The sequence below is a fragment of the Equus quagga genome, chromosome 18 (assembly GCF_021613505.1).
Source record: "Equus quagga isolate Etosha38 chromosome 18, UCLA_HA_Equagga_1.0, whole genome shotgun sequence".
In the NCBI taxonomy this organism is placed as follows: Eukaryota; Metazoa; Chordata; class Mammalia; order Perissodactyla; family Equidae; genus Equus; species Equus quagga.
The window spans coordinates 36,390,462-36,405,665 of record NC_060284.1 but is presented as its reverse complement, the minus strand read 5'-3'; the positions used below and the strand labels follow the sequence as shown (position 1 = coordinate 36,405,665).

General features: G+C 32.1%; 1 protein-coding gene across 14 annotated transcripts in view; it reads right to left on the bottom strand.

Moving 5' to 3' along the window:
- Positions 1 to 15,204, bottom strand: part of RNPC3 (RNA binding region (RNP1, RRM) containing 3) — a 57,962-nt gene that overhangs the window by 29,521 nt on the left and 13,237 nt on the right. For 4 of the 14 annotated variants that reach the window (XM_046645521.1, XM_046645520.1, XM_046645524.1 and 1 more), the window contains exons 8-15: positions 14,391 to 14,516; positions 11,266 to 11,417; positions 8,557 to 8,715; positions 7,381 to 7,475; positions 7,233 to 7,291; positions 4,876 to 5,008; positions 4,039 to 4,110; positions 402 to 2,990 (exon numbers count right to left, since the gene is read on the bottom strand). In XM_046645521.1, coding sequence (XP_046501477.1) covers positions 4,051 to 4,110; positions 4,876 to 5,008; positions 7,233 to 7,291; positions 7,381 to 7,475; positions 8,557 to 8,715; positions 11,266 to 11,417; positions 14,391 to 14,516 — 784 coding nt within the window. In that variant the 3' untranslated portion in view covers positions 402 to 2,990; positions 4,039 to 4,050. The remainder of the gene's footprint in view (positions 1 to 401; positions 2,991 to 4,038; positions 4,111 to 4,875; positions 5,009 to 7,232; positions 7,292 to 7,380; positions 7,476 to 8,556; positions 8,716 to 11,265; positions 11,418 to 14,390; positions 14,517 to 15,204) is intronic. The other 10 variants (XM_046645523.1, XM_046645522.1, XM_046645528.1 and 7 more) reach the window with 8 other exon arrangements.

Sequence of the window (15,204 nt, the reverse complement as noted above, 5' to 3'; positions counted from 1 at the left end):
ATAACAAAACTTTTAACATTCTCCTACTATATATTCCAACCTATGAATATCTAGACCTACACAATCAGCCCTCCTCCTATTGCTACTAATGAGCTATATGCATGTACATCTTGAAAATTAATCCTTTTATTTGGACACCAATGTATGGCTCCAGTAATATCCCTCTCCTTCCTGTATCATGTGCTTTTTTTCTCTACTGGATATTAGTTCTATTAGCATACAAACCTGCTCTATCCTCAATCTTTATAAGACCAAACAAAGTAAAAACAAAAACCTTCTTGATTCTATACCCTCTTGCATTAACAGCCCATTTCTCTATTCCCCTTGAGAGCAATATTCCTTAACAGAGCTGTCTTCAATTCTCACTACATTAAATTCCTCTTTACTATTCTCTTGAATACCTCCTTTCATTCTTTTCATCATCAGATCAGTTGGTCAAAGTCAAGGTCACAAATGTTGCTAAATCCAACGTTCAATCCTCAGAACTCATCTTTCTTGCATCATCAACAGAGCAGATATATCTGATCACCTCTTCCAACTTGAGATCTTTTCTTCTTTTGGCTTCTACCTATTCCTCCTCAGTTTTCTTTAATGGTTCCTTACCTACTTGACATCTATAAACATTAGCATGTTCTAGGGTTCACTTCTCCATACTTCTAATTCCTATCTTTAAAACTCTCATTGTCCTTATTTCACAATGCTAAGAGTAAAAGATGGGAAGTTGTGACTTACAACAGCATTCCAACAAAGACCCAAGTCTTTGGGCAGTGACTCTAAGGGGAAGCTGTTATTACATACTCATAGGAGAATATCAATAAGAATAAATTAAATAAAATACATCAAAATGTTCCTGCTTACATACAGCTGAAACTAATTTCACTAAGAGAACAGACTAATTTTATATGGAAAATATTTACACCTTTGAGTGATATTTTGAAAGATTTAAGGGCACAAAAATGGAAGATTAAATTAGAGCAAGGATACAAATTCCCTAAACTGAGAAAAATCCTCCACTGTTAAACACACAAAACAAAAAAAACAAAACTCAAACAAAACCACTCCTAACATAATCAGAAGCCGTAAGATTACTATTTATAAAAGTACATAAGCAAGTGCGTTGGTATCCAGATAAGACTGAAAAAAGAGCAGTACTTGTAATCATAAAGGAAATTTATATTTAGCATTATAAAATTACCTTAATAAAAAAATTTATGTAATTATCAAGTTACACTTTTCTAGATGTATAAAACAACATAAAGAAAAGTTAGGAACATTATTTTATTGGAAAGAAAATAATTTATTATATATGAGATGATTAAAATACATGTAATATATCTCCAATAAACTGATTTAAATGCATATAGATTTAATTTTTAAATACACTTTAAAAGCTGTTACGCACAGTTCCATAGTCCAGGTGGTCATTTTTATCTCCTCAAAGTTGGAAAGCACTTGAAAGATATGAAATTCAAAAGGAACCTAAAACATCATAAAAGTTCATTAAAAATAAGCATGATTATATAAAACAGTTAATTTAAAGCAACTAAAAGCTAAAACATTCATATTTAGAAAATTAGTGAATCATGTCAGTACAAAATTTTAATCGTCTAAGTAAACAGCTTATGCAGAAACTGTAATTTACAACATTAAAAAATAAAAATTTTAACAGTGCCTATAGGAAAAAACATCAGCAATTTCAATATCTATAACTTTTTGTACTCTCAGGGTGATACCAATTAACAGAATTTTGAAATGTTTCCATAGGACTATTAATAGCAGGATTTTCAAGAAAGAAATGTAGAGCCTCCAACACCTTATTTTCCTATTTATATAAAAGGTTAGATGGCTAGGCTGGTATTAGGCACCTAACCATTTTAATCTAACAAAGCAGTATCCAAACTGGTCAGTCCTTAGAACTACCAAGGAAATCTTTTCAAATTAGATTCTTGGTACCACTCCCAGAGATTCTGATTTACTAGTTCCAGGATAGAATTCAGGAATGGATGCATAAAAGTCCTTCCTCGATGGTCCTCAACCTTGATTGCACATGAAAATCAAAACTTTCAGAGGTTTCAAAAATTCTAGTATCTCTGTTATACTCCAGACCAATTAAATCAAAACTCCGGGGAAGGAACCCAGGCATCAGTATATTTTTTAAGCTTTCTTTTTTTAAAAATCAGTATCTCTTTAAAAGTTCCATAGGTCTTTCTAATGTGCAGCCAAGATAGAGAACCACTGCTCTGGGTGGTTCTGGGCATCAACTAGTCTGGAAACCACTGTTCTTACATACCTACCAGGATTGTTTCTCTTCACTTAATGTGCTATACTGAGTCAACATTATGTCTTCTCCCCTCTATTTATCTCTTATTCCTTTTGTTTAGAAAAAGAAAGGAAAGAAGATACTTCTACTTGCTATATATCTCAAAGGAGATTTCAATAAGACAACCTCAGAAGTAAGGTCTGCTTACTCTTACTTGGAATTCACAAAGAAAACCAGCTATTTAAATTTTCAATATATGTACTTTTCAAAAAGAAAAAACTGTTTCCCCAATCAAATTTTACAACACGTTATATAGAACACCTAACCAGATACATCATAAAACAGAAATTATGTGTTACTGAATTGTTTAGAAAATACATAAATAGAAAAAAACAAGACTAAATTCTGTGTCAAAGCAAATGTTTACATTCTTCAAGTAAGTTGACCTGATTCACTAACTTTCCTTGGAAAATTTATATAATCTAAAGGACTGCATAGAAAATTCAGCAACTAATCTTTAAAAATACATAAAATATTTGTTCAATCAACAGATAATTTTAAAAATATTTCATTTCAAAAAATTGTAAAAAATTATTGTTTAATCTAGATCAATGGGTGGGGGAGGGACAAAACATTTCTAGGAAAAACAGAAAACACTGCCCCAAAAAGGATACAAGAAAGGATACACTTTGTATGACAGTATTACAGCAGTATTTACGCAGGAATGCTTCTAAAGAAGAACAGCAGAACGCAGTTTAATTTTTTTCTTATTTTTCACGTTAGATTTGCAAATAAATTTTTTTTAAACACACACTGAAAATCGTTTATTTTTAACTATTCTTCTAAGGTACCTGTAAAACTTCTGATTACACCAGTATAGATACAACAAAATTCAAATGTTCATGGCATCTCCCAAAAGGAATAAACATTAAGCAAACTTCTCTTATTTAGTTATATGATTTTTTTTCAGCTTAACAGCAGTAACTCTGACCCATTTACTTCATGTTCTTCCAGTTTACAAAGGCAGAAAGATTTAAAATAAACGATAAAAGAAATACATTTTCAGTCATCTTTCTTAAATCAAACACTGTGAGATAAACTTTAGAGTTTCAAGTGCTTAATTCTACCATTTTTAATCATTAAATTACTTAAGTACGCATTAAAATTACATATTTGAAAGGTAAAATATTTCATTCCACAAAACAATATGTATATACTTCTGTGAAGTGTACACTTAGTAATTAGCAAAGCAAATTCTCAGATGCCAACAAGGGTAACCAACTTGTCCTGGCTTGGCAGACACTGAAAGTCCAGTGTCCCAGAAAACCCCTCCTAGGAAAACTGGGATAGCTGGTTACCCAAGGTCTCCAGTCCAGACCTACTGAATCAGAAACTCTGGGTGAGAGTAGGGGGAAGCCTAGCAATCTGTTTTTTCAAGCCCTCCAGGTGATTATAATATATGTTAAAGTTTAAGAATCACTGCTTTACTCTAGACAGAAAAAGTAAATAAAAACTAACAAACATACATTCTCTTTATAAATGTCATCTCCAAATTCAATTTTTACAAAGAAATGGACTTTATTCTGTAGTTACAATTTGAAGTTTAATGGGAATTAACTGTATAGACAGAGAGAGAGAGGGAGGGATGGATGGATGGATGGATCAATCTTTCACAAACCTTAGGAGATACCCGAATTATTATTCTATCAGGCTTTTATCCTTCCTTAAGTTTACCTCAAGAAAGTCTTGTCTTTTTAATATGTTATATCCACACTTACCTTCATTAATTTTTAACACTTTCTTTTTCCTTCTTTAGAATCTTGTTTTGGTCTAGCAGATCGAGCAAATTGCTAATATTGAAAAATTAAGGTTTCTTTCACAAACATGAAAGTAATCTTTTCTAAATAACTACAAAGAACTTCCTAATGTAGGGTAGTTTTTTAATTTATCTTTTATACTTGTCTTCTCATTCTGTCATTTGTCAAATATTTTGTTGAGTGCCTCCGACCTGCTGTCCACAATTTGGGGGACAAGTAAAAACGTACTTTTTCTTTACAGTCATTCTTTATACCTGACCTTCACTCCTTCACCTATCCCACCTATTTCTAGTTTGCAAACTGCATTAACTACTAAAAGCAGGATCGTTATCAATGACATATTCTGGTTATTAAAATTCTCAAACAGAAACATGAATTATAATATATACTATAAAATAATTTTTTTAAATAGAGATATGAAATAAACAAGAGGTCTCCTTTATAACATAAATATATAAAATATAAAATAAAACTATAATGAATCCTATCTTTAACAGCTCCAAATATATTTCTGGATAATGTAGTCTCAGGCTTAGCATGAGTAGGGACTTTTGAGCTGTACAAGTGAAATGATTTTTTATAAACTGAACTCTAATAACCTCATGATGCTGAGATTCCTTTATTTTCCAATAAAAATATAAATAATACTATCCTCTGACTCAGCTAAGTATGTTTATAACCATCTCAAGTTAGAATGCCAGTTGTTGAGATCTCTAAAAGAAAATATAAAAATTAGTTTCAATTATACTCTTCTCCTCAAAACTACATAGTGTTGGAACAGATTGACTTAAAGGATACAACCACCATAGGTTTTCCAAAAAGAACATATCCGTTAGCTTCCTTTAAGGCTTTTGCTGCTGCTTTTTCATTTGGAAGTCCAATGAAAGCTTGTCCTTTCATACGACCTTCTTTCATCAAGCGTATATCAAACCTAGAAGTCAAAGAAGAGTGGTTTTGATTCAAAGAAGGACAAACAATTTTGATGAAGTGAATGGGAATGTGTTGAACAATTTAAAATTTTGCTATTTCAGAGTAAAAATGACTACACTGTCTGATTAACACGTTAACTACTCAGGCTTTCTAAAATTATATTTTGTATTCTGTTCTAAAATGGATTCTATCTTTTTTTAGCTATGATAAATAGATGTGATCTAAAAATTATATTACTAGCAAGTATAAAAGCAAAACTCAAGTTTTTATCTCATATCTCTATTTAAAAAAAATTTCATGCAGCCAATTCAATACTATCTAGTGAAGTGACAAAAAAACAACTATATAACCAAGAATAGAAGGGCTGACAGGAACCATAGAAAAGTAACGTAGGATTTCAGAGTAGGAAAGGACCCCACTGATCATCTAGTCAAAACCATCGTTTTACAGGTGATGTCTACAGAGACTGAGTGACTTTTTCACGGTCATGCAGATAACTAAAGTTAGATACAGAAACACAAACCAGATCCTTTTATTCCAAGTATAGTGTTCTATTATTTCTTAGTGTACTAATATTTCAACATTTTCAAGAGAAAAGTATATTGAAAACTAGTTAAAAAAATCAGACTGTAATTACAACTGAAGTATTGCCTACCATTTAGATAGTCTATATGACTACCAAAGCATATAAAATATTTAAAAGTATCAATTAAAAACAGTGAAATTTTCTTTTTTTAAATTCACATGACTAGTCCCATGGGAAACATTATAATTTATTATTTTGATATGTACAGCTTTCTCAATACAGAATCATTTGTTCTCCTCAAATTCTAATTGCAGGCAATACTGGAAATAGAGGGAAAGGATGTATACATATATACATAGGTACGTATTCACATACATGAAATACATATATATTTTTCTTATAATTGTAATTCAAAGGTAGTAACAAGAAAAAGGATCAGTATTTTGCATGGCATGCAAAAGCAGCTTTTGGTATCCTCATCAAAAGAGATATCTGCCACTAATGAAGATAAATAGAGAATTTTAAGACATGGTACTTTACTCCTTGTGCATACCTATCTAAAAAGATACACAGGACAGATAAGACTTTAAAAGTATTGATTTCACATGAAGATTAAAACAAAATTAGTCTTGAGCCACTTCTCTATTTTACCTCAAGAGTCTCTCTCCTTACCTTTTTTATTATTCCCTACTTCTAAGTTATATGGCCAAAGGTCTCATATAACTTGGAGCTAACTGACTTGGAATTTTAAAGAATGAAATTCTAATTCTAAACATTAGCTCTTATATAATTTACAAATCATATTCTTCTCTTTTGCTCTCACAAAATTGGGAGCCTTGCTTAATGCAACCCAATTAAAAGAAGAGAAGTTACAGCCAGGGTAAGAATCTAAAAAAAAAATTTGCCTAACTGCTCTATATTCCTGAATGAGTTATTAAACAGTAGCTCTCCAAGTGTAACCTTTGGGCCAGCAACTTTGGCATCATCCATGAACTTTTTGGAAACACAAACTCATGGGCCCAACCTGAACCTAGAAAATCAGACTGTCCGGGGAGGGACCCAGGAAACTGTTTTAGCAAGCTCTCCAGGTGATTCTTAAGCAGGTTAAAGTTTGAGAACCATTGCTTAAGAGCTGGGGATCAAGGCTAGAATCTATGATGAAGCTTGTTTCTATAAATAAAGTTTTTAATGGAACTCAGCCTGAATATTCCTTTATGTATCACTTATGGCTGCCTTCAAGGTAAAAAGACAGAATAGAGTACTTACAACAGACACCATATAGCCTGCAATAAAATAAAATTATTAAATTTTTACTACCTGCCCATTTACAAAGAAGTTTTCAAACTCTTGCTCTAGATGACTAAAAGATTAATTATGCAACACATAAGAGAAATTTCTTCATATAATTTTTATCTCTTAAGGGGAAACATTGGAATAAAAGGGGGTTAATTTGTAATGGATAAAAAAAAAACACAAGGCCAGCCGCAGCGGTTTAGTGGGTAAGTTTGGCACGCTCTGCTTTGGCAACCCAGGTTCAGCTCCCAATGCAGAACTATGCCACTCATGGCGTGCTAAGGCAGTGACCTACATACAAAATAGAGGAAAACTGGCAACAGATGTTAGCTCAGGGAAAATCTTCCTCAGCAAAAAACAAGTAAACAAAAGAACCCCATAATTTGAGAATACAACAGCCACTTACATTATTCGTTGTGTTTCTGATGAAAAGTCAACATATCTTCCAAAAATAAATTTAAGGTCCTAGAATTTCAACAAGAAAAAGACAGATAAGGAAGTCCAGAAAAAAAAAAAAGTAAAACAATAAAGTCAATTCATAAATTTAAACTTACCTTTTCTTGAACATGTTTAGCTAAATTCTTTACATAAATTCTACAGTTTGGTTCACCAGGCTCATAACTTCTAAAAACCGGAAGTGTTTCCATTTCTTATTTAAAAAAAAACCAACAAGGATATAAAATTAAGATATTTTCATCAATTTTTTAAAGAAAAACTATAACATTCAAATATAAATGTTAAATAGACAAAATAAGCATTATGAAAATGTTAAAACCACAGAACTTAACAGCAATGCTATTAATAGTATGAAAATACTCATTAAAAATCTGAAGTGATAATATGAAAAGTTAAAAATTTTCAGACATCTGGAAAAACTAAAATTTATGCAATAAGGTATTTATTATTAAAGCTTCTTTAAGATGAGTTACTTTATGAAAAAGACTGAAGTCAATGAAGATGTCATCAATCATTTGTGCAACTGTTTTGCTTAAAGTCAATTTCCCAAACAACGAGGCACCAATATATTGAAATGTACGAATGAAATATACAAATATAATAATAGAGTATTTCAGACAAACTATGGCTTCTGAATCCCTATACAGCTACTCCTATTTAGTGTCAGTAATCTGCTCCTGACAACTAGATGTTCTATGCAAAAATGCTAGCTGGAAGTTTATTTCCCATTATTATGGGAAAAATTATTATGTGTTATACACCCATCTAAACCCCCTAAATATTTTCCTAAAACGTATTAAAACAGGAATAATCCATTTGAAATAAAAAACTATCATGTTAGGATACAAAAATCCTTAAACCAGACTTCTAATCATCAAAAAATTAAAACTAAGTATTTTTTTTTTTAAACAATTAACTTGCAAGCATCTCAGACACAGTAGTGTGATGGTCTAGTAATTGGTTTTGGAATACAGAACTCCTGACTGTAGGCCTCACTGATTTGTTTAAGATGTCATATGAAAGTTTTAGAAATGAAAATAAAAATTTTTTCCAAACAAATACAGACTGGAAACATTGTATTGTGAGAGATACTTCCCTCTCTATAAAATATAGTTACTAAAAACCAAAAGTGGTGACTAAAAACAGTGACTGGAGAGATGTTTTGAAGTATGTGCCTTAATTAAGGTAAATAACATGAAGAAATTGGTGTTTTGTTTCTGAAGGATTAAAGAAATGTAAAATGAAATAAGCGTTGGTTTATTTCATGAAATTACCTTCTCTAGAAATTCTGCCCTTTTCCAACTCTCTTCTAGAAATACATTCTGATGGCATTTCATCAGAGTCTTCTTTAATCTCCTCTGCGATGTTCAAATTAGGTTTTGGGAAGATTTTTCCAAATCCGGTATTGGCATCAACTTCAGTAGTGGATAAATCTAAGAGTTAACATTTAAACATCAGACATTAAAACTCCCTCCCTTCAAAATAGTTTTTGTTTTCCATTTTTAACTTTTAAGATATCTTTTGGCACTAAAACTCTTTGGTGATTTTCTCAATGCTTTAGAACAGGGATAGGCAAACTTTTTCTGCAAAAAGATTCAATATTTTAGGCTTTGGAAGCCATATAGTTTCTGTCATGACTATTCAACTCTGCTACTGTACCATGGAAACAGCCATAGACAATAGCTAAACAGCCAAATGGTTGCTTTGTGGTGCCATTTAGAGGGTCAGCAGAGTGGAAAGAAAATGAATTTATTTTCAACATACTTCATTTGAAGTGCCAGAGGGGCATCTGATGAAAATGTTTAGACAGGTAGATGTGTGTTTTGGGGGGCAATAATCAACATTTTGTTTAACCTACCCACTCTGAACTATTAATAATTAAGTGAAAAGAAATTTGCAATTTATTACATAAATTACATAACTACCAAAGGCATTCTGCTAATGAGATGTAGTCATTCAAGATTATTTATTCAATGGGTATAAAGACTTCATAACACTACATCAGAATATTGTGAAACAAACAACCTTCAACGGTCTCATGATTAAAAGATTAAAATTAACACATTATGCTGGAATAAACTTCATAAAATAAGAGACTTCCATTTGAGGATATTGAAAAAAAAATACATTAAGCATCCCTCCATCAAAAAAAACGACCAATCCTAATCTTGGCCCTATAAGAAGTAAAGAAAAATAAGTATTTGCACACTTAAGAAATTATTCGTTCAATTAGAAAAATTAAGAAACATGGTGAACTTTTTATTTTAGACAGCAACAGATCTCACTCAGAAAATATGAATTTTAGCTTCAGCAAAAATTAAACTGGCATGGGGGAGAGGGCTGGGAAGGATAGGGTTAAACATTCACTAAAAAATTTTAGTGATATTTAATAAAAAAGAAACCAAAAAAACCTCTAGGAAGCTGAGATGATGATGCAAAGAACATGCGACATTTAGGATTATAAATGCCTTTTCGGTATGTAGAAAAACTATTGTATAAACAGACCTCCTGTGTCCTCAAGGCATCAATAAGAGAAAAACTTTTAAAACTGCTTCTACTGTTTTCAGTATTACTACTTGACACTGATGTAAAATGAGATGACTGTCCCCCTCTCATATACATCTAAACCTTTGAGTAAAAACTAAGCTTAAATAAAAATTTGTGTCAAGGGGTGACTAGCCATGAGATAAGAAAGACACACATAGAAAAAAATGTATATAAATATTGAAACACACAAAAAAGGAGCTGTGTGGAAAGGGAATGCATTCTCACTAACCATCAGAGACAGGAACTAAAACCAGTTAGTTTTTCATTCACTACATGTGCAATACTTACTATAATTCTATATTCACACAAGTGTTCAAAGATATATATACAAAAATGTATATTGTAGTATTTTCCGTAACAGTAAAAAACTGGAAACCACTTCAACTTTTATCAACAGAGTATGATTAAATAAAGATTGATATAACTATATTACAGAGTATTATGCAACCACAAAAAAAGTAAAGTATATATTTTTATGTTGACATAGTAAGCTACTCCTACTAGACTTTAAACTCCAAAAGATCACAGACCATGTCTAACTTGTCCTCTAGGGCCTAGCATAAAGCCTGCTATGCTCTATGCTTTCCCTAAGTCCTTACTGAGTCAATGACAAATCCTACATAAAACATAACGCTCACTTTAAAAAAAGACAGAGAGAAAATGTGTTTACACACGTATATGATAAGGCCTGAAAGGATATCTTTACACCAACATATTAACCATAATTATTTCTAAGTAGTGAGACGGGAACAGTGGGGTTTGAGGCGTAAACTTCCTAAAATTTTACTTTACATGCTCCTGTTTTGATTACATTTTCTGTAAGTTGGTATTACTTCCAAAATTAAAAAAAAATTACTAAAGAACAAAGGAATACCATTGTATTATATTGATGCCTAAAAGAAGCAGAAAAAATTCTGTAATTTCAATACATTATCTTTAAATTTAAGAATAGTATCTTAGTAAACAACCTTCCATGTGTTCTGGAGGAAGAAAAAAGTACATGACATCTACAATTCACAAGATAGTCACTCTGCTTATTTTCTAGCCAATAATATAATTATACTAATAAAACCACAGAACATCACATTTAACAATCAATAAATAAAATAAGTCAATACAAGAAAAATAAGTCAATACAAGAAACTCTTCTATTTATTTTTAGTGTAAACATCAGCAAAAACCAGACTAAATTTCACCCTAGATTTCATTACTAGCAAAAGCCAACTGTGACAATCTCGCCATTAAGCACTCATTTTATTTACATAAAAAAAGTTCAAAATGGACAGTATTCCATGATGTTGAGAAGACCTAACTGCATATTTTAAATATACTTCAGAAATACTAAAATAGAGAAACATTATACATAGAATTCTAACATAAAAAGCTGATTGAGAAGAATTTTTACATAGCATATTAAAGAACTAGAATATGCTTACCACACTTCTGTTCGTCGTAAGTTTGTTCCTTTTCTAAATCTTTCTTAAATGCAGCCACCATGTCAGTAGATATATGGAATTCAATTTTTTTACTACCTACAGGTTGTGGTTGGTCAAACACATCCGAAGGTAACAGCACTGGATGTAAATTGCTGTTTACAAACAATTACAGCATTACTTTATAATTGCAAATAAAATCCTAAGTAAAACATTATTTCATATTTACTTTAAATTTAAAAAACTAACACTGATAAAGCACTCACAACACTATAGGCAGTGCACAAAGTAACTTACACTTAATACTTCCATAAACCCTAACAAATGTTCTAATACTATTAAATTCCTATTTTAGATAAATAAGGAGACTGAGGTTAAGGGATGTTAAGTACTGCATAAAGTCATTCAGTAAATGACAGACAGGACTTGAGCACTATTAAATCTATATTTACTAATATGCAAAAAAGCTCATTCTATGTTTAATATAGGATTATAAACTATATTCTGTATACTATATAATAAAGCTATGCTGTCCAGTAGAGTAGCCACCAGCCACATGTGGCTAATGAGCACTTGAAATGTTGCTGTCCAAATTAAAATATGCTGTAAGTATAAAATACATACCAGACTCTCACAACTTCGTATTAAAAAACAAGGTAAACATCTCAATAACTTTTTATATTAATTGTATGCTGAAATAATATTTTGGACATAATGGGTTAAATAAAATATATTATTAAAATTAATTCCATCTGTTTCTTTTTTACTGTTTTAATGTGGCTATTGGAAAAATCTAATTTGGTTCACATTATTTATTTATTTATTTAATTAATTTATTTATTTACTTTGGTAAGGAAGATTGTCCCTGAGCTACCATCTATGCCAATCTTACTCTATTTTGTATGTGGAATACCACCACAGCATGGCTTGATGAGTGTTGCATAAGTCCGCATGCAGGATCCAAACTCATGAATCCTGGGCCGCCAAGTGGAGTGTATGAATTTAACCACTAAGCCACTGGGTCGGGCCTTCACATTATTTATTTTTAATTGTTCAGTGCTGCCACAGAGATTAAAAGCATGGGACTGTGATGTCAAGACAAGTAACATGGGAAATACATCGTATTATTTATACTTAATGTGAAATAAGAAAAAAATTAAAGACCCAGTCTTTTAAAAATGGGAAAAAAAAAGGAATTTTAACAAACTCCTTTCTCAACTTATAAAGTTACTTACAAGTTCAAGGAAAATTTACCTTGTTAAAACTGCAATTAATAGTAATTTTCATTGGATAAAGGTATTAAAACACACAGAATTTTATGGCAAACAGGCAAGTAAAATTTCTGCCATAATTTCAACCAAAATCATGTTAACGCAAAATGTCAGAAAATCAGTCAAACGGAAAAAACGGGCAATATATTTCAAACAAAATACATATAACGAATATCATTTCATTGGCAATTTCTGTACTACAACAAAATATTCAAGGAACAGTGGAAAGTTGATTCACATCTAATTAACTTCTTTCATATTCATAGCCCTGACCTTTACCCCAAATTTGCTTACTCACTGAAAAGTTTATTGTAAGATAACATAGTCTGAAAGAAATTTTTTTTAAATGTCAATGGCATTACAATGGCTCCCTCAATAAATTCAAACATCTTAGCCTAAGACTTAAGGCAGATCTCTCTCCACATCCTTCTAGTTTTCATCATTTCAATCTCTATCCAATAAATTTTCCTACCTCTACGAACTTTCCTTTTACTTTTTCATTCACACTGGGTATCCTTTCCTTGACTAATTTTTGCCTCTCATCTTTCAAAGCCCAGATGAAATGTCTCCTCTCTCTTAAAGTCTTTCTAGATTTCTTAACTAGCTGTGACCTCTCCTTTCTCACAACCCTTCAGTTCTTAGTTTATATCTTTTTCTTTTTCTTATGTCATTTATTATAACTTCTAACGCAATAGTCATCTATGCATATGGCTTACTGCCCATAAGACTGTGAACTCACTCTTTGAATAGATAGCACTAACCTTTGGACACATGCTCCAAACCACACATGATATTCAGCAGAGAACTTTATCACACATTCAATAAATATTTAAAGGCACTTCGGTAGGTCCTGTGTGCTAAGCTAAGATGTGTGAATTTTTATCCAGTTGGCTACTTTTAAGTCAAAAAATGTTTCATATTGGTAGTGGAGTCAGGAGGAATGAATATAATTTCATATAAACACACTGGTGATTCCATTATCAAAACTGAATGCAGGAGGGGAAAAAGACAGTGAAAGGACACTAAAAGAGTATTGCTTTGGGGGCTGGCCCCGTGGCCGAGTGGTTAAGTTTGCACACTCCACTTCGGTGGCCTAGGGTTTCGCTGGTTTGGATCCTTGGCGCAGATATGGCACGGCTCGTTAGGCCATGCTGAGGTGGTGTCCCACGTGCCACAGTTAGAAGGACCCACAATTAAAAATATACAACTATGTACTTTGGGGATTTGGGGAGAAAAAGCAGAAAAAAACAAAAAGAAGATTGGCAACAGTTGTTAGCTCAGGTGCCAATCTTTAAAAGGAAAAAAAAAAAGAGTACTGCTTTGAAGAATGTCTTAAGTGCCTACAGGATACACTGAGCAGGCAAAAAGGAGGAAGCTGGAAAAGAAGACTTCCTTTCTCAGTAGGTTAAAGCTAAAGATAGAGATTTGGTATCTATTAGCTTCAAAAGGTGAAAGCAGAAAAATTAATGAGATTAATAAGGAATATAAATATATGAACAAAAGATCATGGACAGAAGCACATGGAACCCAATATTCAAAAGAAAAAGAGCGAGCAAGAGAGAGAGAATGACACGAAGGAAAAGAGCAAGAGAGGCAGTAAGATGGGAGATTAAAAAAAAGAGAGAATGATAATGTAAGATTAAGGCTGGACAATTTTGAGACCCAGGGTAGTCAAAAGCATCAAATGCTGGTCAACTGTGACACAATTATGAATATTTGTGAATCTGGCAAATAGGAAGTTACTAGTGAACCAAACAGACGAATATGAAATAAAAGCCAGACTGAGGAATGACATGAGTTAAGCAAGTAGGCAAAGAACATACAGAACCTTTATTTCATAATTCAAAACAAAGTTACCTGTGTGAAGCAGGTGAAGGTGTAATCAACATATCCTTTATTTTTTGCTTTTTTCTCACGTGGCGCTGCTTTATTGTTTTTGGTCTTTTGGGCTGAAGATTTGCTAGTTCCATTAGTTTGGTCATTCTACATTGGAGGAAAGGAAAGTGAAAATAAAATTTCTTATGGAAAAGCACAGCTATTTACCACTGTTGTCTGCTAAGCTTAAATATGGATTCGGGCTTATAAATTATAAAATGATTTGTGTACAGCCTAAGCGTAATTTCTAAGCCATCAATTAAGATATAAATTTGACAAAAGCTCAAATTCTAAATCTCCTTGCTCACCTTTATCTTACTTTGAAGGAAACAAAAATCTATTCAGTTGTGATTTATCAATTTTTAAAGATACGTTTCATTATAAAAATTATTATTTGCCCAAATAAGAATGGTTGGACTTAATGCCAAAACATTGAACAGGATACACTAATACAATCTATGTAACTATTTTGCTCTTTTCTTGACTGATATTCAAAAGACCTTACGAACACAGTAAAATTACTTCCATTTATAGTCTAATTATTACAGAGCCTGGATTGAAGTATTTTCATTTAAAAAACCTTCTGTGGGGCCAGCTGCATGGCCTAGTGGGTAAAGTTCTGCATGTTCGGCTTTGGCAGCCCAGGTTCTCAGGTTCAGATCCCGGGTGCAGACCTACACCATTTGTCAGCCATGCTGTGGCAGTGACCCACATATAAAATAGAGGAAGATTGGCACAGATGTTAGCTCAGAGTAAATCTTCCTCATCAAAAAAACTCTTCCTCACCAAAACAAAA